This window comes from Pseudonaja textilis, chromosome 1 (assembly GCF_049901715.1).
Source record: "Pseudonaja textilis isolate UNSWEBS1 chromosome 1, rPseTex1.2, whole genome shotgun sequence".
NCBI classification, from domain to species: domain Eukaryota; kingdom Metazoa; phylum Chordata; class Lepidosauria; order Squamata; family Elapidae; genus Pseudonaja; species Pseudonaja textilis.
Window position 1 is genome coordinate 292,870,210 of NC_141990.1, and position 26,740 is coordinate 292,896,949.

At 37.5% G+C, this 26,740-nt stretch overlaps 1 protein-coding gene and 1 pseudogene across 2 annotated transcripts in view; both read right to left on the bottom strand.

Annotated features, from left to right (window-relative positions):
• ITPK1 (inositol-tetrakisphosphate 1-kinase) overlaps window positions 1–26,740 on the bottom strand; it is a 129,485-nt gene that overhangs the window by 32,242 nt on the left and 70,503 nt on the right. For both annotated transcript variants that reach the window (XM_026713311.2, XM_026713303.2), the window contains exons 3-4: window positions 20,560–20,685; window positions 9,718–9,835 (exon numbers count right to left, since the gene is read on the bottom strand). In XM_026713311.2, coding sequence (XP_026569096.1) covers window positions 9,718–9,835; window positions 20,560–20,685 — 244 coding nt within the window. The remainder of the gene's footprint in view (window positions 1–9,717; window positions 9,836–20,559; window positions 20,686–26,740) is intronic.
• Window positions 22,417–24,621, bottom strand: LOC148128253 (uncharacterized; annotated as a pseudogene).

The window sequence follows — 26,740 nt, forward strand, 5'->3', positions numbered from 1 at the left end:
AACTACAGCTAGATCTCATAGTCTGTCCTCCCCGTCCCCCCATACACGCACACTACTGAGAGAGAACACTGAGCTTCAGGTTGCCAAAAATAAAATAAACAAAACAGCTTTCTTCAACTGTCACTCTCTAGATGTGTTCCCAGGAAAGTGTCTGGCTTAGGCAATAAGCAGATTCCAATAAACAAATAGTATTGCATATCTTTATTGGCTGACTCTTTCCTGCAGGCTAACTCACTTGTGGATGGCTAAATCAACTCAGATGAAAAAAGGTAAATTTTCTGACAGTAAGAACAATCAACCAATGGAACAGTTTGCCTTCAGAAGTTGCGGGAGCTTCATCACTGAAGGCTTTCAAAAAGAGACTGGACTGTCATTGTTAGAAATGGTGTAGGGTCTTCTGCTTGGGCAGGGGGTTGGACTAGATGTCCCTTCCAACTCTGTTAATCTGTTAATCTAAGTCCCTTTGTTCATTGCCATCGTAATTTTAATTGGTTGCTGAATGATTGGTAAGCGAGGACTACCTATAGTAGCGAGGGACAGTTTGCCACAAAGTAGTTGCTGTAAGTGACCAATATCTGTTTAAATTACCGAAGAACTTGAACCCAAAGCAGACACCTCCCTTCCTGTTGCCTATATTTAGCTTTCCCCAACTCAACACTTAACACTCACTTTGCTGCTTTAGCAAACTGCACTTTTCATCAAAAGATAAGTTGAAGTAATTTCTTCCCGAACATTTCTTTATTATTTTATCATGTTCATTTTTCGATATTAATGGGATTATCCAAATTCAAGTGTTTTCCTTCCATGCTGTTCTTTTGCAGGAGGTGAGAAGAGCGCCTTTAAATAAATGTTGATTCCTAGTGACTACCTGGGCTGCCCTGCAGTTTTCTCAGGAAGTTTTTTCGGATGTGGTTTGCCAATGCCTCCTTCCTGGGGCTGAGAGTGACTGGCCCAAAGTCATCCAGTGGCTTTCTGCCTAAGGGTATACAATAAAAACTACACCAAATGACCAAAAAAAGGTAACTAAATTATTAATAAAATATAAATGCTCTCTCTTTTTTTTTAATAGAGAAAAATTATGATGGAAAAAACTATCTCTAAAAAAAAAAAACCCAATTTAACCAAATGAACGCTGAGGCCAAACTTTAAACACAGAAAAATACTCCAGGAAAGAAATCTGTAAAGGCCTCTGAGGCTGCCTCCCAATAACCTGGGAAGTAGGTGCCTGTCTTCGCCTCTGAGCAGGCTGCGGAATGCCAACAATGAAAATGGGGCAACAGAGCACAAGGCCACAACACCCCTTCTGAAATAAAGGCTCCCACAGGCCAGTGGGACCTGCTATGGGGCTCTATCCACGTCGCAGCAATTCGATGCCTTGGCAAAATGGCGTCCACCACGAGGCGCGCCTAAAATGGCCACCGGGCTGGACGCAAAGCTCAGAGATGGAATAGCCCTTAAGAAAAAAAGGCAGTCAGCTAAAAGAATTGAGCTGAACAAACGAGGGCTAGGAAAAGGCGTTCATGGGGGGAAGACACAACGTGCACTAAGGAGAGCGCGATCGCAAGCCACTGCTTAAAAGCAGGAACAGCTTGAAACGGCAGGAAAGAGGGAAGGGGGGGTGGGGGGAGCAAAGGCTCTAAAACCCCTCTATCTCCCCCCTGAGGGGCGAAACTTCGCTCCTTTACTCACAACTAAAACCCAAAAGCGCAGGGACCAAGGAAAGAAGCCAAAACGAAACGATCAAACCTGAAAATGAAACAGAAATCCTGAAACGGCCAAGGAGAATGATCTATAGCTGCCTGTCTCTTGCGAGGCTGAGCTAAAAACTGGGGAACGCATGGAGAAGCCACGTGGTGGGGAGGAGCGTTCCTCAATTATAGCTCAGCCTGCAATTGGTGAAGACTAGAGCACCTCCCACTCTGGATGCTCGAAGCAGCTCGATTGAGAATAGGAAGAGTACACATAATCCTTCTGGACTATTGTCAATTATCTTCTCTGACATGCTTGTTTTTAGGTATCCACCCACCCCAACTCCCCACTTAGGTATCCACCCACCCACTCTCTTCTGTATTCCATCTCCCTCATTTCTCCTCCATTTCCTAGGCCTTTTCAAAGTCATGCTACAACCTCCTCCCCTGAGATTGTCCCTATGTCCCTTTCTCTGGGACATAGCTGTCGCTCCAGTTGCCCCCTATTTATCAGCTATTAGTTAAGAGCTTAGAAAAGCATTTAGCCTGCAATCAACAGCAGGGACCCATTTTAATGGGAAAGTATTGGTGCTGGGAATGGCCCATAAAGCAAAATACAAGTATTTCAGCTGCTTCTCCTACTCTTTCTTTAAAAGTGCCTCTAGTACCATAGAAGCTCAAGGAAAATGCAACTATATACAGTGATGTCCTGTGTTCCAATGTTATAGGTATCTTATTCCAATCTGAAACATAGACAGATCACAACAAACATTTCGAGAGAACACTTGGCCCTTACCTTCAAAGTCCATCTTCATCAAACAGTTAATGCTATATGTGAGATTTTCCAAAATTACACTGAATATGTATTTAGAATATAGCAATAGCAACTGCACTTAAGACTTCTATACCGCTTTGCAGTGTTTTACAGCCTTCTCTAAGTGGTTCACAGAGTCAGCTTATTGCCCCCAACAATCTGGGTCCTCATTTTATATGGCATGGAAGCTATAATCTGAGGATAAAATGTTTCTCTACATGGAATAATATTTCTCAAAATATTCCTGTGGCACAATTCACTTTCAGTTTTATTATTCTGATGGGAATAATTCTTAACAAAGATGCAAAATTTAAGGTCCAAGTTTCAACACAAGTGCCCGAATCCTGACATCTGGCCTTCAGGTCCCCTTGAAATGTTGTCCCCACATTATACCTTTTAGTGTGATAGAAATTAATGTTAAATATGTGTGGGGTTAATTATTGTAAATCATACTTAAGTTAAAATAAGTGAAATCAATTTTTTTCTTTAATAACATTTACTTTTTGGACTGTAGTCTCTAGTCAAATGGGAGTCCTGGCCAAGAAAACAATTGCATTTATAGGCAATCAGAACTTGCTAACAAATAATAAATTTTTAAAAATAAATAAAATAAATCTTCGTCAGCCGCAGCAGGTGGCAGCACTTCTCTGAATTTGGCTGATCTCAAAATAGCTAAGAAGGGTCAGACCCAGTTATAACTTGTATATTTAGAACATCTGGAAATGCGAGGATTATGGGATACAGTGGGAAGGTGAAGAAATGTCTCAGAGGAAGGCAAATGCAAACCGCTGTTGCTGAAATAAAATATATAAAAGCATTTGTGTAGTCATGAAGGGGTACGATATTTGATGGTATCTTTAACTGAAAAACCTGGTGAGGAGGTAAGAAGCTTCAAAATCAAATGCTGGTAATCCTCGACTTACAACCACAATCAAGCCCAAAATTTCTGCTGCTAAGTGAAGCATTTGTTAAGTGAGTTTTGCCCCATTTTATGGCCTTTCTTGCCACAGTTAAGGGAATAGCTGCAGTTATTAAGTTAGTAATACAGTTGTTAAATGAATCTGATTTTCCTATTGACTTTGCTTGTCAGAAAATTACAAAACGTGATCACCCGTCCCTGGGATACTGCAACTGACAAATATGAGTCAGTTGCCAAGTGCCAGAATTTTGATCATGTGAACATGGAGATGCTGCAATGGTAGTAAATGTGAAAAATGATCATGTTACTTTTTTCAGTGCTGTTGTAACTTTGAACAGTCACTAAATGAACTGTTGTAGATCTAGGATAACCTGTATTAAGATAAAAGCTACCTTAAAGGGAACAAATTCATTAATGTGTTCATTGCAGCAGGAAGAAGAATGGCACCAGCATTAATATAATTAGGGAAGGGTTTTTTTTAAAATAATGCTTTTTTAAAAATGGTGGTATTACAGTACATTTAAACAATTTAAGAGGGTATGGATAAATAAGGGAGTAAATAAATAAGATAGCTAAATAATAAGATATTAATTGCAGAGGCAACAATTATTTTCTATATTATCCCTCTGCATTACAAAGCAGTAATCCTTTCTTGGAGTTTTTCAAAAAACACTACTTTAAAATGTTGATGAAAACAGTTACAGGTAAAATGCAGCATTCTGATAATTCCATTCAACCTGTTTCTTCTTTTCATCCTAACAACAGAATGCCATCTAATCACAGCTCTAACCAACGACAGGATTATCTAAGAATGTACTCAATTCATAACCTGATCAAAGAAACAACTCTTCATCAGAAGAGCAGGATACAACTGAATGCAAATCCTATGATCTTCTGGCATTTGGTAGTACAATACAGAGAAGCAAACTAGCTGGCATTAACTACAAAATAAATAACCAAGAGCAGCTACTGCGCTGTAAGGATATTTACGGATATTGTACGAATATTTACAAGATTTCTACAAATGTTCTTTCCACCATTAAATATCTTTGAAGTTAATGTGTAAACATAAATTTGTCATCCTGTGTTTAGCATTATAACAGTCGTTTGAAACATAGACTCCTAACCAAATCAGTGCTGAAAAATAGGAAATGTAAACATTACAGAACTAGGTTCTGTCATTTCAACATGAGTTAGTAAAGGAAGAATCACAAAATAGTTGTGGTCCCATTTAAAAGTACAAAAGTGTACTTTTCCTTGGAGAAAATAATGACTGGAGAAATTATGTGAAAAAGGATAGTGCCATGTCATAAACAAAGATTAAGAGTTAATTCTAATCTAATCAGGCTGAACTCTAGACAGCCAGACCAGCATATTCATAAATGCTGAATATGTAAGATTTCAATAATTCTAAGCCAGTATGAAAAGACTGAATTAAAGAATTTCATGTTAATAGATTTTCAAATTTATCATTCAAAAAAGAAGCCTTTATTAATTGGGCATTGGTGCAGACAAAGTGGAAAAGGAAAAGAAGTAAGAGGCAGGAACTAGGATAATATAGAAAATATAAACAAACTTGTAATTAACACACATTTACAATAGATTTGTAAAAAAAAATGGTTATCAAAGCAAGAGGACAGAGTATTTCAACATGGGGAAGTTGGTCTCTGGAAATTTGATTCTGGCATTTGAATAGTCAAGTTAATTCTAATTCTACACTTCACAAATTCTGAGCTATACAAAGAGTATAGCTCAGAAACTTCTGAATGTAAAATGTCACAGATAAAATTCATGGTATATTAATATTGGAGTTTGTCACAAATAATTGTAATCCCAACACAGGTGGCTGGGCCAGATCTTTGTTTCAGAGCAGATTAGACAGGATCTGAAGACACTGACATTTGTTCTTTGTCATAAGTCAAATCATTTCCTTATCAGACACTGGATCATGGACACCCTGGATCTTTGTGTGGACCCTTTAAAATGATCAGCCACGTAGTTCCAGAGTTTCTAGAGCGGCATTCTCCAACCTTTCTGGCTTTGCAGATCGGTGGAGGCAGGGAGGGGATGGTTACATGTGCCCACCGCTCACACAAATAGAGCTGGGTGCGCGCTTACCTGCTGTTTTCGCAGGTGGAGCTGCACACGGGTGGGCTCACCTGCTGCTTCTATGACCTGATTCCGAATGGGCCAAGGCCCAATAGTAGGCTACAGCCCAGGAACTGGGGACCCCTGTTCTAGTGAATGCTTGAGTTTTGTTGAGAATTTGGTGTACAATACATCTCGTCTCAAGGTCATTTCTAGAATTCAGAGATGGCTAGAGAGGTGGAAAGGATCGCTCTTGTAAAATCTGCTCTTGCCAAGAGAGTATTCCTGCAAGTGGCTCCTTGGTTTATTAAGGACTTAGACAATGAAGGAACTAAAAGTATCTTCCTAGAGATAAGATGGTGGAAAACCAAAAATAGATCTGAACAAGTACTGATAGAACTTGAAGCTTACACAGTAACCCTCCTGGAACTCCCATACTTACCAATGTGGGAAGCACAGCCTCACCCACTTTTCATAGCTAATTTTCCCCACTCTCTCTCCCTCCTGAATACATCACATATGGCCCATAATTACCAAAAAGGAGTCTCCCCATGATTTCAACTAATCATATTTCCTTATTTCTTTTTCTGTCTTTGAACAGTGATTTATTTGTTCTTTCCAGTTCTGGAAGGCAGGATAACTTGACTGAAGAGCCTTCTGTTGCCTTAGATTAGTTTAGGTATTATGTGCATTAATTACTCAATGACAACAACCTACCATAAGCAGCTATCATACCACAAAAATTAGCAATGTCAAGACTTAAAACATTTAATGCTAACTTTGCATACAGCTGTTACAAGTTAATTATCTTTTGGTGGGTGCATTTAATCATTACTTAGCAGAGGGATGTGTGTGTGTGTGCATGTGCTTTTGATATGGCAGGAAAAAATGTTAAAATGAACCAGAGATTATGATATAAAAGAACCAAGTAATACCCTGCAGTTAGAGGCTTTAGCTCTTTAATCATGCAGTACAATTTTTAAGGTTGTATTTTGGCAGGTGGAAAAGAATTCTTGTGACAGCTTGTTTCTTCAGTAGCCACATTCCATAGAATATAAACTTCAACATAATCAGAAGTATTTTGACTGTGGTATAGATTTCAACATACTCCGCTTTCATAAAATACAAACATATTAAAGAAGTCCCGTCCCCCCCCGATATCTGTTGTTTATTTTAAGTAACAAAAGATGTTTGCATATATTTGCAAAACACCAATTATAAATTTGATGAGACAAGTATATTTTAATCTACATACATGCACTTCCCATGCTAAATTTATCACAAATTCCCCTGCAAAGCAACAACTGTGTAAAAATACATATTTTCTGCAAACATTATTCTGAGTCTGATAACAAATTGCTTGGGAAAAAATGCAAACAAGTTTATAATTGAGGAAGTATATAGTAATAGGAGCTAGTTGATAATACTCAGTGTGTTTCCAATATTTAAGAAAGAGACATAAGGAAGAGAGTGTGAAACTTTTTAAAAGACTATTCCAAAAAGCCAGTGATTAGCAAGTAAAAAACAGCGTATGTCATAAAATATAAAATTAAAGAGATAGCAGCATTTGTATTAAATTTGTTTTTTATAATAAAAAATCAAGAAAAGCTCACATTTACACACTGTATCCATATTACATTTTTAAAAGTCTCAGAAAATAGCTAAAACAATAAGGAAAGACAACAGGCAAAATAATACACTATCATCATCAACTGAAGTATCTATGGGCTTGAACAATTTAATCCATTAAACTCTGCATATCCTACTGAGATTTAATAAAGTGACTAAGTAAAATCACTTAGGGCCAGGAGACAATGCCGTCGGCCAGTGGACACCCACTCTTGGTCATGGATCGATACTGGTCTGTGGCCTGTTAGGAACTAGGTTGCAGCGGGCAAGTAAGCGAAACCAAAACCATCCCCTCCGGTCCGTGGAAATATTGTCTTCTATGAAACCGATCCCTGATGCCAAAATGCTTGATGATAACACCAGACTGCCAGTACACCTGTTCTTTAATTCTTTCTAAAGAAGTTAAAAACTAACTCTTATCAACATTGTGAGCATACTTCTAAAATTAGCTAAGTAAAATAAATATGTAAGATTACAGCATTTCAAAGTGTAAATTAATTATATACTTAAATCACAGAAATTTCCATATTTCAAAAATATCTACTATATTAGAAATGTCAAAGACCATGTTGAACAGGTACTCTGAGAATTGTAGGCCCAACAGACCAAGGTGGAAAATGTTGCATTAGGGGTTTTATAATACTACTTTCATTTTATTATATATAGTCTTATTCATCTTTATATCATGCTAATTGTTTTTCTTTACAACTCTGAACAAATAACCCTTTTGGTCACACAGTCAGCCAGATATTTAGACTGGATTGGCATTTTTTCTACCAACTGAATCTTTCCCAAGGTCCTGGGACAGGTGTGTGTGTGTGTGTGTGTGTGTGTGTGTGCGCGCGCGCGAACGACCTCCCTTGCATCAGAGTGGAATCAGGGCAACTGAATGGAGCTGAGCATTTACTGGCCAGATGCCCTTCCCAACGCCTATGTGGAGCTCACAGCAGAAATTTTCTCTTTGCGCTCAGAGAGAAAATATCTGCCACTACCTAGGATTGAACTCACAGTCTCCTCATTGTTAGGGGAGAGCCACTGTTTCTGTTTTCTCAATTCTAGTTTTACACTTATCTGTTCTTAAGGCTTGATCTCACGCATCCAGAATTAGCTTCTCTGTCTCTTTCTTCAACTTTCCTGCTCTTAGACATTTACAGGTCTTGTTATCTGCTTTGTCTGCTGGGTTTTTTTTTTATATACTGATCATGTAATAAATTTTTGTTGCCATGACACTTTCCTATTCTATAAAAGCGGTGGTGGTGCAGTAGTTAGAATGCAGTACTGCAGGCTAACTCTGCTCATATTGCCAGGAGTTCGATTTCTTTGATCCTGCCTGGCTCAAGGTTGACTCAGCCTTCCATCCTTCCAAGGTAAGTAAAATGAGGACCGAGATTGTTGGGGACAATATACTGACTCTGTTAACTACTTGGGCTGTATAGCACTATGAAGTGGTATATAAGTCTAAGTGCTATTGCTATTCTCTGCTTGGTTGTTTCTTGTAGGCCAGTTTGGTCTTCCCACTATTCAGTAACCCCTTCTGATATACTAGCTTCAGTATGTCCTTCAGACATTGTTCTTCTGTCCTTCTTTCTTCTTCAACTGACTGATGTAGTTGCAACACTCCAAACCCACCTATGTGTCTTGGTAAATAGTGACTGTCAACATCTCTGCCTGCATGAAAGGCATGATTCACTGTCATTATTTTTCTGGTTTTATTATTCAGATCTTTTAGTTCTGCTTGAGTCCAGTCCATTTTCCAGCTGTTATCAAATGACTGGAATTGAATGACATTTCCACCACTGAGTCTGGACTTTAAGATCTTCACTCTTGTGTTGTATGAACTACTAATGTTCTTGACTTTGTTGTCAGCCTGAGGGAGACTCAGATATTTGTAATTATCTTCTTCATTCAGATCTGATGTTATTTCCACAGAACATTTTGATTTCTTAAATTTTTAGTATCATACCTCTGTTGATAGCAAGGGTGGCATATTTGTCCAGTCCAAAGTCTATTGCAATAACTTACTTTACATTTGGACAGTGTTGAGCAGTGATGCCATTTTAAACGGAATTTATTTTATATGTTCTTATTTATCTTCATATCTTATTATATTCATTTTTTCTGGTAGGTATGTATGTGTGTGTATGTATGTATGTAAAATGTATTATTGGATATTCTTTATCTATATTTATGTAATTATTTAATTATTTTGTCAAACAGGTACAAGATAACAAGTATAGGCATGAACATAAACATGAACAAAGGAAGTAAATACAGATAAATGGGGACAGTAAGGCAAGGATGGTAGGCACGCTGGTGTGCTTATGTATGCCCCCTTTCAGGATTTCTTAAGAATGGGGTGAGGTCCACGGTATACAGCTTGAGATTGAAGCTGTGAGGGTTTGAGGCTGTAACAACAGACTATTTTTTAGTCCCCCCAGTTGTGGTATTTCTTGGAGATATAAACAATTTTCTTTTAGTAGGAGTGTATTTATCCATATGCAACCACAAATCTAAAGTAGCTAAATTTTACTAACCCACAACTTGCTTTTAGTCTCCCAATAAAAAGGTTAGAGGCTTACCTTTCATATACAGTTCTATCTGTCTAATAAGTTCGTAAGACTTTGATCGGTCCAGTAATGTCCTGATAGCAGGAAGAGGATCCAGAATTATAGTTTCAGGATGAGCATCAATATATTCCTAGGGAAATGAAGACATGGCATGTGATATTCTTCAGAGAAGAATTACTGTTGGGAACTTAATACACGATAGGAAGACACCTCCAGTTCAGTATATCTTTGATTAACAATAACTGAATTTAAAGTAATAACATAGCAATCATTTAAGTAACAGATGATGTGTTTCTGAGCCATATCCCAAAATTAAAGTGATACAGAATATGATGAGCATGTGTATCTATAAACATGTTGGATGATAATTTCTGAAATTCCCATTAAAGATGGTATGCAATTGCAGTTCCAAATAATTGGAAGACATTGGGCTGGGACAGCTGATTTGTAATTTCTCTCATTCCTCCTGGGTTTATATACAAAATTTTCTTAACAATAAATATGCTAAAAAGCCTTATTTGAACCTTTGGAGATATTTTCATTGCAATGAACACTAGCATAATAAGAGCAGAAATACCCAGGTTATCCTGGGTTATTAAAACAATCTAAGTGTAGCTAAATTTAAAATAATTTTTTTTTCTATAACTATTAATCATGAGGGATAGACATAACACTTCCCAAGCTACACAGTCAAATACTGAATATCAGTTACTGAAGCCAAAGTGATGGATTCAAATTGTGATTGTGAGTCCCCAGAAGTACATGACTACACACTGAGAACAGAATACTGGACAATCTAAACCTTCTTAAATTGCCAATTCATACAACAAATATGAAGTCTTGATAGCAATGGCACCATTAAATTAATGTCTCATGAGGTTAGACTCATGCATGAATAAAAAATGTAGAGTAGTAATTCTGCTAATATTATGCCTAAAGATTTAAACTGTATGCAAAATATAGTCACTTATGCAATATCTCAAATTCATTAGTTACCAATATGTCACATCTTCAATCTGATTAATCTGGGTCTATATTCTCAAAACCAAATTTAAAAATCTTTTTAAAAGTCTTCAATAATTAAAAAAAAAAGCTCACTAACAATCTCCTGGCTCCAAAATGCAAATCAATTCTGAACCTTAACTGTTTTATTTCTGTCTTTAATCTGTTAGTGCTATTTATGCCAGAATAGCAAGGATACAGGCTCTATTTATATGCAACTCCATGTTAAACTTTTTAAAGGGAAATAGGATCTAGTCTAAATACTGTGCATGCACTCCTTCTATTACATTTTAATACCATATAATCTAAACAAAAAGAAATAAAGATATTTGAGAAAATGAACCTTTGCTTGGATTTCAGGACAGATATTTATTAAGATATTTTAAAACGCTCACAGAAAATCAACAAGTAATTCTTTCATTTGTGAATCATCAGAACTGCATATCAAAGAACAGTGACAGTAAACTTAGTGAAGAAGTTGGTTTCCATAATTTTACTTTTAAAACATGTGCTGCAAAAGGGAATGAACAATTTATATGTCTACTTTTAAAAATGTAAAAGTAGAAATATATGTCAAACTGTCTATCTTCAAGTCTTTTTGGGGGGGTGGGGGGTGAAAGACCTTACTAAAACCTGAAAGACTATTATTTTTAAGAAAAATATTCTGATGTCATCTAAGCTGTAAGTGTATATGAAAGTAGGAATCCAGACTCATGATTCTTTATTGTTTAATAATATTTAACATGCCTAACTTTATATATTAAATATGTAAAGTTGGGTATGTTAGCAAAAGTATAAAAATAAGCTGGATGCAGCAGGAATAGGGTAATTAGGAAATGTGTCTTTTAAAGCAAGAAAAGATATGGACAGGAATGAAAAGACCCTGGATGAAGTTGGATTCGATAAAAAAATGAATGACTAATATGAAAGAAACACAATGAGGTGGCTTGGTCATAGAGAACAGATGAGGATTGAATCACAAAATAAATATATAAAGGAATTAATGGGTGGAGTGAAAGAGGAAGACCAAAAGTATGACACTCAAAAAAGAGGTAAGTAAGAATTGTAAAGAACAAAAGGTATTGTATGAAGCAGAGTATGGATGTAAAAAAGCACGAATGATTAATAAAGATAGTAAGCCATTAAGAAATATCGTGAATGATTATTGTACAAGCTACATTTAGCTGTTTCCTTTTCTGTTTATCTCATGCTTTTATTATGTCACCTTATTTTTTTCCCTCCATTTCTGCACTCTCCATAACTTTGCTCTTACTTGGAAAGTAAACAGCATCACAGCATGATATTTGTATGGACATATACTGGTACGTAGGCATATAAGCAACATTTTTATTGATTTAACACAGTAATCCCTTTTTGTGATGAAATGATAATGAATGCATGTAAGCAGGACTATAAAGAACAGTTGAAAGAGAAGCTTTGAAAAATGTGTTAGTGGAACATTTGTTCCTGAAATGTTAAAGCATCTGTGACCTTTGCAAGGCTGGTGGAGCCACTTTGTGGCCTCCAGCTGACAGACTGTACAAATATATGTGTTTGTACAGTTTCTTTGATGACAGCCCTAACGGAAGCATTGTCTCTGCCTGCACAGACAAGGAAAGACAACCTTTACTATTTCAAAAAGCGGCACTTTGCTTGCATTAAAACATGCCACAAAACAGGGACCTGCATGCACATACAGTAGATGAACCATATATAATTAAATGGTGGGATAAGCAGCCTCAAAGCTCCCCAACAGACATAAATTCATACCACCAAATTAGGCTTGGTGATTTTCAAAAACAACCTAAGACAGAACTAAGACAATAGGAAAGACAATACAAGAGTTTTTATAGAGGAAACATTCCCATCCTCACTCTGACTCTTCCTTCTAAACTCAGAAATTATATTTAAAAAAAAGAAATCACTGTATCACCAGAAGACTTGTGGCCCACTAATAGGTTAAGAAACTCAGGTGTGGCTTCTACCCATAAAACATTACTCATTATTGGTTTAATGAATAGGTAAAAACATTTCTGATTAGTCATTATTAGCCCAATCCCTCTTTCCCAAATTTGGAATTATGGGAATTGGAAATACTTGGAAGACTCAAATTGAGTGAAGGCTAATCGTTTTCTAACTTCCTAGTTCTTTCATGGAAGCATAAACTGGGACACAGCATTGATCACATAAAATTGGATGCTTTTTAATTCTGAAAAGAGTTGCTCAGTAATTCTTTCCCTTAAAAGAGTAGGATGAAACAGTTCCGAACTAAACAGGATCAATTCCTAGATGCAGAAATATATTTGTTTACATTTGAAAGAGATTATGTGAAGAAATTAAGGAGAAACATATAATACTTTAGATAACAGTTAAAAAGTTACCTGCCTGCCACTTGGAATTATCCTAGAGTCTGAGAGGACAGAAAGTCAATTCCAAAGAATAAGGCTATACAAATCCTGTTTTAACTACAAAGCAAAAATAATTACAATGCCATTGTTCTATTAGGGACAAGCTTGCTTTTAATTTTCTACATATCCGGGAGAAAGAGAAGGAAATACAGCTAGAAACCATATTTTTCCAGGCTTTGGCAATAAATGAACAGTTGTGTGACCATGCCATCAACGGAAATATGCAACTTTTAAAATGCAAGTGAGGAAAATGCCCCCTTGAGCAATAGCAAAATAAAATGGCTATATTAAGGCATTGCATATTTTTAGCTTGACCCTGGATTTCTCCATCTGTATCTCTATTTTAGTTAGGCCCAAGGAGTAAAGCTGATGAGGAATACCTATTACCTTAGGCAGCTTGTTAACATCTATGTCTCTTGGGAGACCAGCTCAGTTATTTTCACATGGGAAAAAATATATAGAGGAATAGTAATCTTAATCCTGATAGTGGATTGTTTTTTTAGGGCAAAGATTTATAGCAAAGGCTATATTGCATTCCACACTGTATAATCCCATTTGGTGAACAAGAAACTAATTACTAGTTCATCTACAAAGAACAAGTAATACTGTAGAAAGAAAATATAAATCCAGAATTTTCAAAATAATTCTTCCAAAAGTGGAATTCTAGGCAGGTTTCCTAGAATAGCAGAGTTATAGTTTTCAGCAGGACAAAACAAGCAAAATCATGTATTTTCTTCCTGCTTTTTTGTATAAGTGGGCTATTTTTTGGTGACTAGGATCTGCATTTAGCATTATTTAAGTGGCCCAAGGGATGCAATCGGGAAGGTGAAAAGATAGGGATGTTTCATTCCATCTGAACATGACTGGAATGGTCTATTTTTTTTTCTTTTTTGAGGATTTTTTAAAAGGCTATGTTGTCTATTTTAGGACTTATATACTTGTGTGCTGTTTTTCTGTCTCAAGCAACTGAGTCACCAAAATTCAATAGTGTTGTCAGGGGAGGGCTCTCAATATCACAAAATTTAACTTCGGAGGTTGTATAAGATGCACAGAGAGCTTCTATTTTCAGAAGAATATGTTATCTTGTAAGCAATTGACAAACCAAATGAAATAAAAATAAATAATAGTATTGTTTAAATCTGAAAAAGAAAAGGGTGTTCATCCAAACATGGCAAATGGGGAATGGATGGGTATTTCAGTGTTATCTCTTAATAAGGCTTCAATCCACTAGTTACAGAATCGGTGAGGGAGAAAGTCAAATAGTCCACACAGACCCCATTTTAATATATTCCCTAATAAATGACTTTTTGCATTTGCTTTCCAAGGTATTATCTAATCCCTTCTTTCTGGCATTATGTCTGCCTAACAAGACTGAAAATTTTGCTTCCTGGCATATATTGCTATAAGTGCTTGACAACGTATTGGTGAAAGTAGTATGTACAATCATCTGCATGTGCTAAAAGAAATGGCAAGAATCAAAACATGAATGATATTATCATACTCATAATTTATATGTTGGTGATTTTGATCTTTTCTTCCAAGTGTTACCCAATTTTTACTTAACAGGCCCCTTCAGTAACATTTTTTTCTTTTATTTTCAGGAGCCAATTCCTAGGACTGTACTCCTGTCAGACTCCCATTTCTGGCCTGCATAGTCCTCACAAACTATGTACTCTTTGTTGGTGCATTTGACCTCAAGCTCAGATGATGATCTATGGAGAGATTCGGTACCTAACAATGGACTGCTTTGTCTGCATTTCAGTATCTAATTTTTTACTAATTTTGAGGATGGACTAAGAATATTGGAGTGAATGTAAAAAGACAATTACACTTCATTCAACATGAGTTCTTTTTCAACTTTCAGTGCCAATCAAAGAAGATGGCTTTTAAGTTTATTCACCAACCTTTTTTCAGTTTTAATATTTTTCCAAATAAACCTTAAATATTTGAAATTTTTTTATAAGGTACTCTAGGGTATATACTTAATTCCCTCTTCTTTTGGGGGAGAGGGGTGATACTTGATGAAACTTTACATAATTTGAATGATGTCCAAGAACATATTCAAACCTTCCCTGCAGTAATGTGCCACAGAGGAAGACTACTAGCTCTAAGAAATTACAGAATCTTTAATGACTGCTTGTCCGACATTATTGATATACTCCTCCAGGAACTATTTATTCACACAATGTTTTATAATCAACACAAAACTTCACTTCTAAATATTTAATTGCACAAATTATGAACTCTTACTCTCAGGAAAAATGGTATTTCTAAATTATTTTTATCATAATATACACAGTGTAGTGAATATCAATACTTTGTTTAAAAGAAATCCTAAAAACAAATACCAATTCTTGAGTATAGGTTTTAAATATTTACACAGGAAAAGGCTCATTCTTACATCTCAGTCTTACTTGATTTACTAAAGTAAAAAAAAATAACATTGTTGTTACAACTACTTTCAAGCCCCTTTCTAGTACTTTTCCATTCAATATAATCAATAATCTTCAAAACAAATTAAACCCAAAGCAATTATGTTGGAGCATTTGAGCAAAAGGAACACGGAGCACAAATATATGATCCGAGCAGCAAATGAACAGAGGTAGTTGTTGCTCTGGGCAATGTACATTTGAAGCAATGGCAAAATCAATAATGCTTAAAGGACTGGGCACTGAACTAAAGCATTCTACAGACTACACAAAGTGAATTCTAGGGAATATCCAAGAATATGGTATCCATTTTGTAATGAAATGGATTGGCTGCCATACACGCATGCAATGTCTAAATTAAAACAACAGCAACTAATGTCTAGTTCCTAATGGAGATAAAAGCAGATCTAAAGAAAACATTCACTGATGAACTCATCTTTCTTGTCTTAACCCTTTTTTTCTGGGAGAAAAAAAATCCAAGGAAATTCATTAGCTATCTTAAAAAATTTTTTTACAGCTTTTTGAAAATTGTTGGACAATGTCCAATGAACTGAAGAAACAAGGATGAAGAAATAAGAAGTTAAATTAAAATTACTTAAAATTTATGCCTTTCATAAAAATCTCTATGTGAATTAAGCAGAATTTGTAAAAGAACCCTCTATAACATAAAAGCATTCATGTACATAGAACATTCATTCATTTTACACAATGTATTGTTTTGGTTCTTCCACTACTTTTTAGATTTTGATGGCCTTGTGTTTTCCTGATTCTAGATTTATCTTCTTTTTATCAATGCTAAGATTTTTTCTTTTTCTTATACAAATTCTTCAATGATAAACGTGAACCTCTTTTTTCTATCCATCCTATAATCCATTATTGTAACATTGTGGGAATAACAGGTTTTTTTTTCTTGCTGATCCATCTGCATGCTTCCTTTCCTAATAATCTCTCATCTTTTCTATTTTTTTAACAGATGAATTTTATCCATTGAGTTGTGAAAAAAATGTTATGAGAATTACAGGAATCTTTATTTATTGATGTTGTAAGCAGTGTACTCATAGAAGCTTCTCAGCTGCTCCTGGCTGGCTTTATCCACCATCAGAATCTGCAGCCAAGCAGGAGCAACCAAGCAGACCCTCTCTTGTCTGTCTCCTAGGCAGTATGTCTTCCCCCTCATCCTCCAAAGTTGACACATTCCATTACAACCATACAGCAGATTAGCAAGAACAACCTCCAACTCCTGAAACCCAGCCAGGTCCATCAGTCCCAGGGCTGGACTTATCTAATGAGTCCGGTCTCTATGTAGTGGATATTTGCATTACGGAATCCCATGGAAATCAGGGCATGATATGACCATGACAAGAGAGAGACCAAGACCTCACACACACACACAAACACACACCCCCTTCAGATGACATAGCCACTGCTGTGGAAGCGACAACAAATCTGCTATGAGCTCCTTGTCCTGTGCTGGGCTCTGGATGATCTGGGATAGGCCCATGGTGACAATGAACTCTGGAGACATTTCAGACTCCATTTCCAGAAAAAGAAGTCCCCCAGAACCAAGTTTGGGGAATTTCACTGCCAACTGAGAAATTAAGTTCAGAGAAAGAGGTTATGCAGCAGAGAGGATTGTACAATAGCAATAATTCTAACTGATCCCTAGAAACCAACTTAATCAACAGGATCTCACATCTGGGGACCTGTGGTACAGCATTCCAGAAAGCCATAAAAAATTCCTAAATGACAACAGCCACAATGCCACCCGTACCCTGGAATCTTGGCTGATGCCACACTTGAAACCCAGCTGGGCATATCTTCAAAAGAGCAATCCTGTTCCAGAAATAGTGATACATGCCAAGCTGGCTCTCTGCATTAAATCACAAATGAAGGAGGCCTTATTACAAAATGACCTAGAATTTGGTAACAGCAATGGGAAGCCAGGGCCATGTTTGCAGAAACAGTACTGGAATTGAAACCCAGAAACTGGCATAAGACAACAGTCCTGTGTTGCCAAAGAGTGGCCAACTCCTTCTCCCATATTTTCCTTTACCCATCACTGCCATAATACTATAGCCTTCCACCACTAAAATTAATTAAAATAATTAAAAACAAATTAAAAAGTATAATATTATAACAAGATGGGAGAGTGCAGTCTAACTACATATGTAACAGGCTCCTCATTTCCTTGGGATCCCTAATTCCAGTGGTGAGTTTTAGAACAATGAAGGTGCTAACTCTTAAAAATAAGATGGAAACACTATTTTATTAATTAATGTGACATAATCAAAATGTAATTTAATTTAATTTATTAATAATGAGCCCAAGGGCTATCCAAATATGTCACACAATGCCACAGAGAAATTTTGAAAATCCAGGCAGAATAATATCTATGAATAACAATTTTGCTGACTTTATTCCTAAAATATTATACAATTGTGGATATTATTTGGAACAGTTTTTCATTTAAGTACATTTCACCTTGAAGTGTGTCTCTACAATATGGTCCAAAAAGAAAAAAGAAAAAGTGTAAAACAGAACAAAAACTGCTAAAGAATTCAATCTAGGTCATTTGTACAAACTGTGCCTCTTAAAAGAAATAAAAGAAACTAGTCATACATTCATTTTGCATTTTAAAGATAAGTAACCCATGTTTTTAATTGCCTGGCCTAGTTAATTTTTCTTTTGCTTAGACAGTATAACTTCATGATTATTATTGTTAGTCTTAAGGGAAGAACTATTCATTTTATATCTTATTTATTCAAGACAGTTTTACAGCCGAGCTCTCACAATATCACCCTAAAGTTTCTGAGCCAAGGACTAAAGTCCATACAAGAAGAATGAGATAAGATATGTTGGATATATCAGAAATTATAAGATAAAAATTCTGACTCACACGTGTCATATAAACCCTTAAGAAATGAAGCAACAAGCATTGAAGACCTTTTTAAAATGGCTTATATAAGGAGTTAAATCAACTGCAATTGAATTCCATAAATACTGGATCAAGTCAATTTTGTTCCTTGTGTAATAGATGTTATTAGCAGACCTGAAAAAAGAAATTAACGTATCTGCAATGTTATATAAATGAATGTGGATATTAAGGTAATAGGTTCCAAACTCTTTGGAGATTTAAGACTAACATATGCAATTTGAATTGATAACCAATTCAACTGAAGTAAAATTCAGTTTGATAATGCACTAAGAATCTCTAACTCCTTAAACATCTAAGTGGTCACATCTTTGAGCTGCCTAGATTAACGAAGATCAATTTTGGCTGTTGATGTACATACCAGAACTGACAAAAGGCTCTCCTGTCATTGTGTCTCTTCAGACATCAAAACAAAATTGGGGGTACTCATTACATTTGCAGACAAGACCAAGCTGTCAGTAATAGCCAACACGATTCAGAAGGAACTTGACAGACTTGAATACTGGGCACTATCTAACAAAATGAAATTTAATGGTGAAAAAAGTAAGGTTCTACATTTAGGCAAGAGAAACCAAATGCACAGGTACAGTATAGGTGGTATCTTACTCAACAGTAGTAACTGAGAGGGATCTTGGAGTCCTAGTAGACAATCATTTAAATATGAGCCAGCAGTGTGCTGCAGCTGCCAAAAAAGCTAACACAGTTCTAAGCTGCATAAATAGAGGGATAGAATCAAGATCACGTGAAGTATTATGGAGCCTCTGTGGCACAGTGGTTAGAGTGCAGTACTGCAAGCTACTTCTGCTGCAGCCAGCTGCCTATAATTTGGCAGTTCAAATCCCATCAGGCTCAAGGTTGACTCAGCCTTCCATCCTTCTGAGGTTGGTTAAATGAGGGCCCAGATTGTCGGGGCAATACAATGACTCTGTTAGAGAGGGCTGTAAAGCACTATAAAGCGGTATATAAGTCTAAGTGCTATTACTATTAATAACACTTTATAATGACTTGGTAAGGCCACACTTGGAATACTGCATCCAATTTTGGTCACGATGGTGTAAAAAAGATATTGAGACTGTAGAAAGAGTGCAGAGAAGAGCAACAAAAATGATTAGGGGACTGGAGGCTAACACATATAAAGAACAATTGCTAGAATTGGGTATGTCTAGTTTAATGAAAAGAAGGACTAGGAGTGACATGGTAGCAGTGTTTCGATATCTCAGGAGCTGCCACGAAAAAGAGGGAGTCAAACTATTCTCCAAAGTGCCTGAGGGCAGGACAAGAAGCAATGGATGGAAACTAATCAAGGAGAGAAGCAATCTAGAACTAAGAGAAATTTTCTGACAGAACAATTAACCAGTAGAACAACTTGCCTCCAGAAGTTATGAATTCTTCAACACTGGAAGTTTTTAAGAAGAAATTGGACAACTATTTGTCTGAAATGGTATAGGATTTTCTACCTGAGTTGGACTAGAATTTCCAAGGTGCCTTCCAACTCTATGATTCTGTTCTGTTCTGTTCTGTTCTGTTCTATTCTCCTTACATTAAGAAGTCCTTCAGATTATGCATGTTGCCAGATATTAAACCAGGGATATAAATAACATACTATTATAACTTACAGAGGTAAATGGATTTTTGGTAGTATGTTTTCGTTGAACTTAATATGTATTTTTGTTTGCATAGAATACATTTGCCCCATCTGGAACTTGGAACAAAATTGTTTGTCCTCTATGCAACGGTGCTGCCGGATACAAAATTATACTTCAGACAAGAATGCAGTAGTTTTTAATGTGTGATTTGCACCTCTTTGCATGTTTATTTTATTTATTCATGTCACATTTTTTCATTGTTTTTGAGAGGTGAGTTTTTAATCTATGGTTAATATATAAAAATATATATTTTTAAACATGAGGTTTGTCAGGTGAGAAAGATTCAGCTGTGATAGTTCCTTCACCATTAAGATCTAGAACACGTTCCATATTCTGTTTCTTTACATAAAATATTTTTAGGCAATTCTCAACTAAAAGAATTGTTTGCAGAGAAATAGAAGTGCAGCTGATAATTGCATATAACAAATAGTACTCACCTGGAACCTGTGAACCAACTCCAAAGACTGGCTGTCATTTTGGTCAGCTTCAATTAGGACATCTGTCAGTTTATGTATGATCACATCTAATGGGCCCTGATCTTCTATTCGTTTGGTAAGGTCGAGCTGAGAAAAATGTGATGATGAAAGAAAAAAAGAGGATTATTCTATAAAGTACTAAATCTGCCCTTCCAATATTTCCTTATTGCCCAATAACTTAATTAAGAATATTTTCCACCTCCCTCCCACTTGGTCTCACCTTCCCCATTTTTGATTGTAGCCTTTGGCTTGTATTAACTTATTTATGGTGTGTGTGTGTGTACGTGTGCATGCGTGCGCGTTGTTCATACTATATAACAATGACTTCTATATGGAACGTTCACCTACAACCATGAGTTACTTTATAAGCAAAGCTGTTGTCAGGCAAGGATGGGAATTGTAGGATATCATTATCTGGAATCTAAGCTGGGTTATGAGGGTGACTCAGACAACAAGTTGTAGACCCTGCAGCACAGAGTATTTTGTCACACTGTAAACACTTCAAAACTTTTCAGTTGTGGTCCTGAATGCTGAACTTGAAATGTTGTGTGTGCAAAGCCTAGCTTCTGTTATTTCCACTATCTATATTTCATGCTGAAATTTTCTGAAATAGTTACAAACAGTGAGTATTCAAGGCAGTTAATAAAAATTAATTTCAAAATAAAATAAACCAAGCTTGTATTCACATTTACTTTAGCTATATGAACTACAAAATACTTCATTTGGATATCAAGCTAAGCCTTACAGTAAATGTGAATGTGTCATAAATGCACTGCTTGCATCCAACTGCCTCTAATTCTGCTTGGCTAGATATAGGTTTCTCACCAGTCATAGCTGAAAACTTGGACACTTAATCCTTTATTCAGGAATTGGTTTACTCACCAGAAGGCTTATGGACATGACTCAGCAAGATTAGTCTTTTTGGACAAGAGTGAAGCTAAAGTTAAACTCTACATATAGGTTCATGTTCCATTATTTATAGATTTTTTCTCCTGATTTTCTTACTCAATAGTCCCTTAACTAGTTTTTTAAAGGATTTTGGAAAGCATTTGATCTAAATTGACAGAATGGTTTTCCCAAGTCCTGTCTTGCCTATCTTATTTTTATAGTTAGCATACAATACATTTACTTTACATGAGATCACAGAAAATTTTGCCACATTATGTGTAATGTTTCTCATTTGACAGGAATAAAAAGGTGTAGAATTGCTCCAAGTGATCTGGGAATTGCGGGGAAAGATGTATAAATATACTTAGCATGGGACTTGTTATAAAAGGTATAGTATAAGGATTGCTTAATGTTCAAGATTGATCCTGATTCAGAGGAGCTGATAAATCCTAACCCAAACTAGGCTGGTAACACTATAGATAGGAATACATCAAACCTTCCTTTTACATATGATCTCCTATATTTTAAGATTTATAAGTAAAATGAGTACCTATCAGACTTCCCTCTGAAGTAAATAAAATTTTGCTGATTTCATCTGTTTGACGGATTAATTCTTGATGATGGCCTATCTCCTCGGTTGATTTTATTTATTTTATATTGCCGCCTATTCGCCCATGGTGACTCGAGGTGGCTTACACAATGTAAAACCATATTTAAAACAAAAAATAAAAATAAAAACCAATAAAAACTAACAAAGAATCAAATAAATTAATAAAGTACAATAGAAAAAAATCTGGGGAAAAAAACACCCCCACACCTACCCCCTGCCCCATCAACAGCAGATCACACTAGGCATTTGATAGGCTGCACCCCGCTCTGGTTCCTCAGGCCCCTGGCAAAACCAGGTCTTCAGTGCCTTCCGAAGGAATGCTAGAGTGGGGCCATTCTAATCTCTGGGGGAATGATGTTCCAGAGAGAGGGAGCCACCATGGAGAAGGCCCTTCTTCTAGGTCCCACCAGGTGTATCTCCCTCAGGGATGGACCTGCAACATTCCCTGACTTCCTGCTCTAATGGGTCAGGTAGATGTGACCGGCAAGAGACATTCCCTCAGATAACCCAGTCCCAAGCCATGAAGGACTTTAAAGGTGACAACCAGCACCCTGAACTGCACCTGGAAGCAAATCAGCAACCAATGCAGCTCCTACAGGAGAGGTGACACATGTACATACTGGGGTCTGCACAAAACCATGCGGGCTGCTGCATTTTGCACCAACTGGAGCTTCTGGGTGCTCTTCAAGGGCAGTCCCATGTAGAGTGTATTGCAATAATCAAGACAAGAAGTGACCAGGGCATGAGTGACTGTGAGTAGGGACTGTTGGTCCAGGAAAGGGCATAACTGGTGCACAACCCGCAGTTGCGCAAAGGCCCATGTGGCCACGACCAACACCTGCTCTTTAAGCAGGAGTTGTGAGTCCAGGAAAACCCCTAGATTATGCACAGGGTCTGTTTGGAGTAGTGCCACCCCATCCAAGACCAAAGGTGGCAATTCTCCCTGAGCCAACGAACCCTAAACCCAGAGCCATTCGATCTTACAACGGTTTAGTTTCAATGCATTGCTCCCCATTCAGCCCCTAACAGCCTCCAGACACTGCGAGAGGGAGGACACAACAACACTTAACTCACCACGGGCCGAGACATACAGCTGAGGATCATCAGCATATTGGTGATACCTCAGTCCATGTTGATGGATAATCTCACCCAGCAGCTTCATATAAATGTTGAACAAGAGCAGAGAGAATACCAAGCCCTGCAGAACCCCATAAAGCAGTGGGCGAGGGCTGGATCTCTCCCCTCCTATCAACACTGACTGAGAGCAGCTGCAGAAGAAGGTCGTGAACCAAGACAGCACAAGGCCTCCCACTCCCATCTCCCGAAGCCACCCCAGAAGAATCCCATGGTCAGTGGTATCAAAAGCCGTTGAGAGGTCAAGTAGAGCAAGGAGGGATGCACTACCCCCATCCCGCTCCCTCCAGAGATCCTCCAAAAGTGCAACCAATGCTGTTTCTGTCCCAAATCCAGGCCTGAATCCTGACTGGTAGTGGTCAAGATAATCCATTTCATCCAGAAACCTCTGGAGCTGCTGCATGACCACCTTCTCAACAACCTTTCCCAAAAAGGGAAGACTGGAGACAGGTCGGAAATTATCCAACCAGGTGGAGTCCAGTGATGGTTTCTTAAGAAGAGGGCAGACCACAGTCTCCTTAAAGTGGCTGGGGCACCATCTCCTCCTGTAGAGAAGCATTAATCACCACCGGAGTCAACCTGCCTGTCACCTCCTTTCACAAGCCAGGAGGGTCATGGGTCTAAAACACAGATGCTTGCAGGCATACTCCCTAGGATCCTCTCCGCTTCCTCAGAAGCAACAGGGTCAAACGGTTCCCAGATAGCACGGCATGAACCTGCCTCAGGAGGTTCCAATGGACCAGCAACCACGCCGGCATCTAACTGGGAATGAAGTTGGGCGATTTTGTCTTCCAGAAAATCCACAAATTCCTCAGCACGCCCCTTCAGGTGGACCTCAATCTGTTCCTTCCCTAGGAAGATACAACTCACCTTAAAGAGGGTCGCTGGGCAATTATTATTATGATTGTTATTATGATTGTTTTATAGGTAGTCCTCAATTTACAACAATTCATTTAGTGACCATTCAGAGTTAACAATAGTGAAAAAAGTGACTTATGACTTTTTCACACTTACGACCTTTGTAGCATCCCCATGATTATGTGATCAAAATTCAGATGCTTGGCAACTGGTTCATACTGATGACCTTTGCTGTGTCCCAAGGTCATGTGATCACTTTTTGCAATCTGTTGACAAGCAAAGTCAATGGGGAAGCCAGATTCACTTAACAACTGTGTTACTAACTTATCAACTGTAATGATTCACTTAACAACTATGTCAAGAAATGTCATAAAATGGGGCAAAACTCACTTAACAAATATCTCACCTAACAACAGTAATTTTGGGCTCAATTGTGGTCATAAGTCGAGGACTACCTGTACTTGCTCATTGTCCATTAAAACACCATATGACTGTAAGCTTAAGTCCTTGAAGGTCCATTTGTCTCCTATCATTTCTGCTTGTCCTATACAGTATGATATAGTTAGCTCACTCTGGGTCCTGTCAATGAAGCAATGGCATCTAATAGAGCCCCAGAAAGTAGGCTTTCTCTGTTGTAGAATTAGTCCTCTGGAAGACTATCTTGCTAGAGTTTTATATTGATCCTCTCCCCTGCCTCTTTAGCAGCCGTTTAAAAAGCATGAAATCATGGACCTTAGAGTCTACTGCATAGATTCTAAATTATAGTCCCACTGAAAGATAACTATTTTTGCCTGATATCTTCCAACTATGCCAGCAAACATTTAATAATGAAAACAATGTCTGCCTGTTATGTCTACCACATTGATAGATAGATAATACATAACTGGCATTAATCTGAAGAAGGAGCTTATTGTACATATGCAGTTGCCCTGCAGGATTCCTTTCATTAGAACAAGAAATCTAGTCAATTTATGTTCGAAGGATGGCTAGAACTGTATTTCAGATCAATGGGAAGTAGACAAAGCATATTTGCAGATTTCCGGACTAATATAAATCACCGATTTTTTAAAAAGGTTTTGTAAGACTCTGCTATGCTTTATAAACGTTTCCTTTGAATCAAGCTTAACTCCTAGTGGATAGATCTGTTTTTTGCAACAGTATAGAAGTGTTTTGTCATGTCCTAATCCAGGAGTGTCAAACTGGTGGCCCGCATCATGTGCAGCCCATGCCAACCCGGCTCCCCAAAGCCAAAACACATCATGATATTGTCATGTGACATCACATGACACGATCGAGTTTGATACCCATGGCCTAGTCCATATCCTTGGAATTCTCAAGCAGTTTTCCATCTAGGTACCGTACTGACCAGGACTGACACTGTTAACTTCCAATCCTAGACAAGGCTGGCCAGCTTAAAATGGAGAAACTCCCACATGTGACAACTTCATTGTCTTCTATACTATCTCTCATATCTAACTATTTCTTTGTCTTACTCTCTTCTTGCTGTAAATGGTTTAAGTTGTAAGGTTTTTTTTAATGATGTGAGAAAGAATTTTGCAATAGCTGGAGAAAATGCCAAAAGGATGTTTCGTTCCATATTAACTCTATTTCTAAATTAGTTTTTTTATTTATTTGAAAAGTCAGTAACGAATAATAAGCTGAGATCACCAAACCTAAGGTAACACATGAAATTTGTTTTAAAAAAAACCCTGCACATTTTATCTCCCCCCTCACCTTCCCTTTCCATTCAATTGCACATCTTCTCAGCCCTTCAATGTAGGACAAATACAAGAAACAGACACTGCAGATGCTCCAGGAAGGCTACTTTAGAGTAGCATAGTAACAGAATCTTTAACGTAGGAGAGTAACAGTCATGTTAAATAACCATTCCCTTACACAAGTATATTAAATGAAATGACATGAGTTGTGAGAACAAGCATTCCTTCTTACTAGGCCTCAAATGAATAGGCTGTATGAAAAACAAATGAATACATACGTTGAAATATGATTTTACTGATTTTGCTACTCATGTATATTTGGTCTAGAAGTATGCTTTTTGTCCATGCCAATATGGCTTCGTATTCTGCCTTTTATGATATGACTATCACAATACAAAAAAATCCCTACCTTGCTAAGAACTATTCATTTCAGAAATTGTATCAAAAATGAAGAAGCATAAACAGTAGTGGCATTCAGCCAGTTTGCACTGGTTCTGGCAAACCAGTAGCAAGAATTTGGCGTGGGTCGCCAAACCAGTACTATCTTCTGGCTGGCCATGCCCCAATCCTTTCTTGCTTGCTCGCTTGCCCTGCCCACCCGATTCCCGATGCTCACTCACCCTGTCCGCCCAGTGCTCACCCACCCAGTCACTCCTTAAGGTATTTCTTGCCCCCCCCCCCCTTGATTCTTACTGCTTTGCCCAGGAGGCTCCCAAGTCTAGGAAGGTTCCAAAATGGAGTGTGAAGAGGCGCTGCATGCCCTTCCTATGCTCCATTTTTTTCTTCCTGAACCCCAGGGGAGCCTTCTGGGAGCAAAAACGTCTCCCCTAGAGGCTCCCGAGGCCAGGAAGGCCGCAAAATGGAGCGTGGAGGGGTACCGCGTGCTCCTCCTATGCTCTGATTTTTCCTTCCTGAGCCCCAGGGGAGCCTTTGG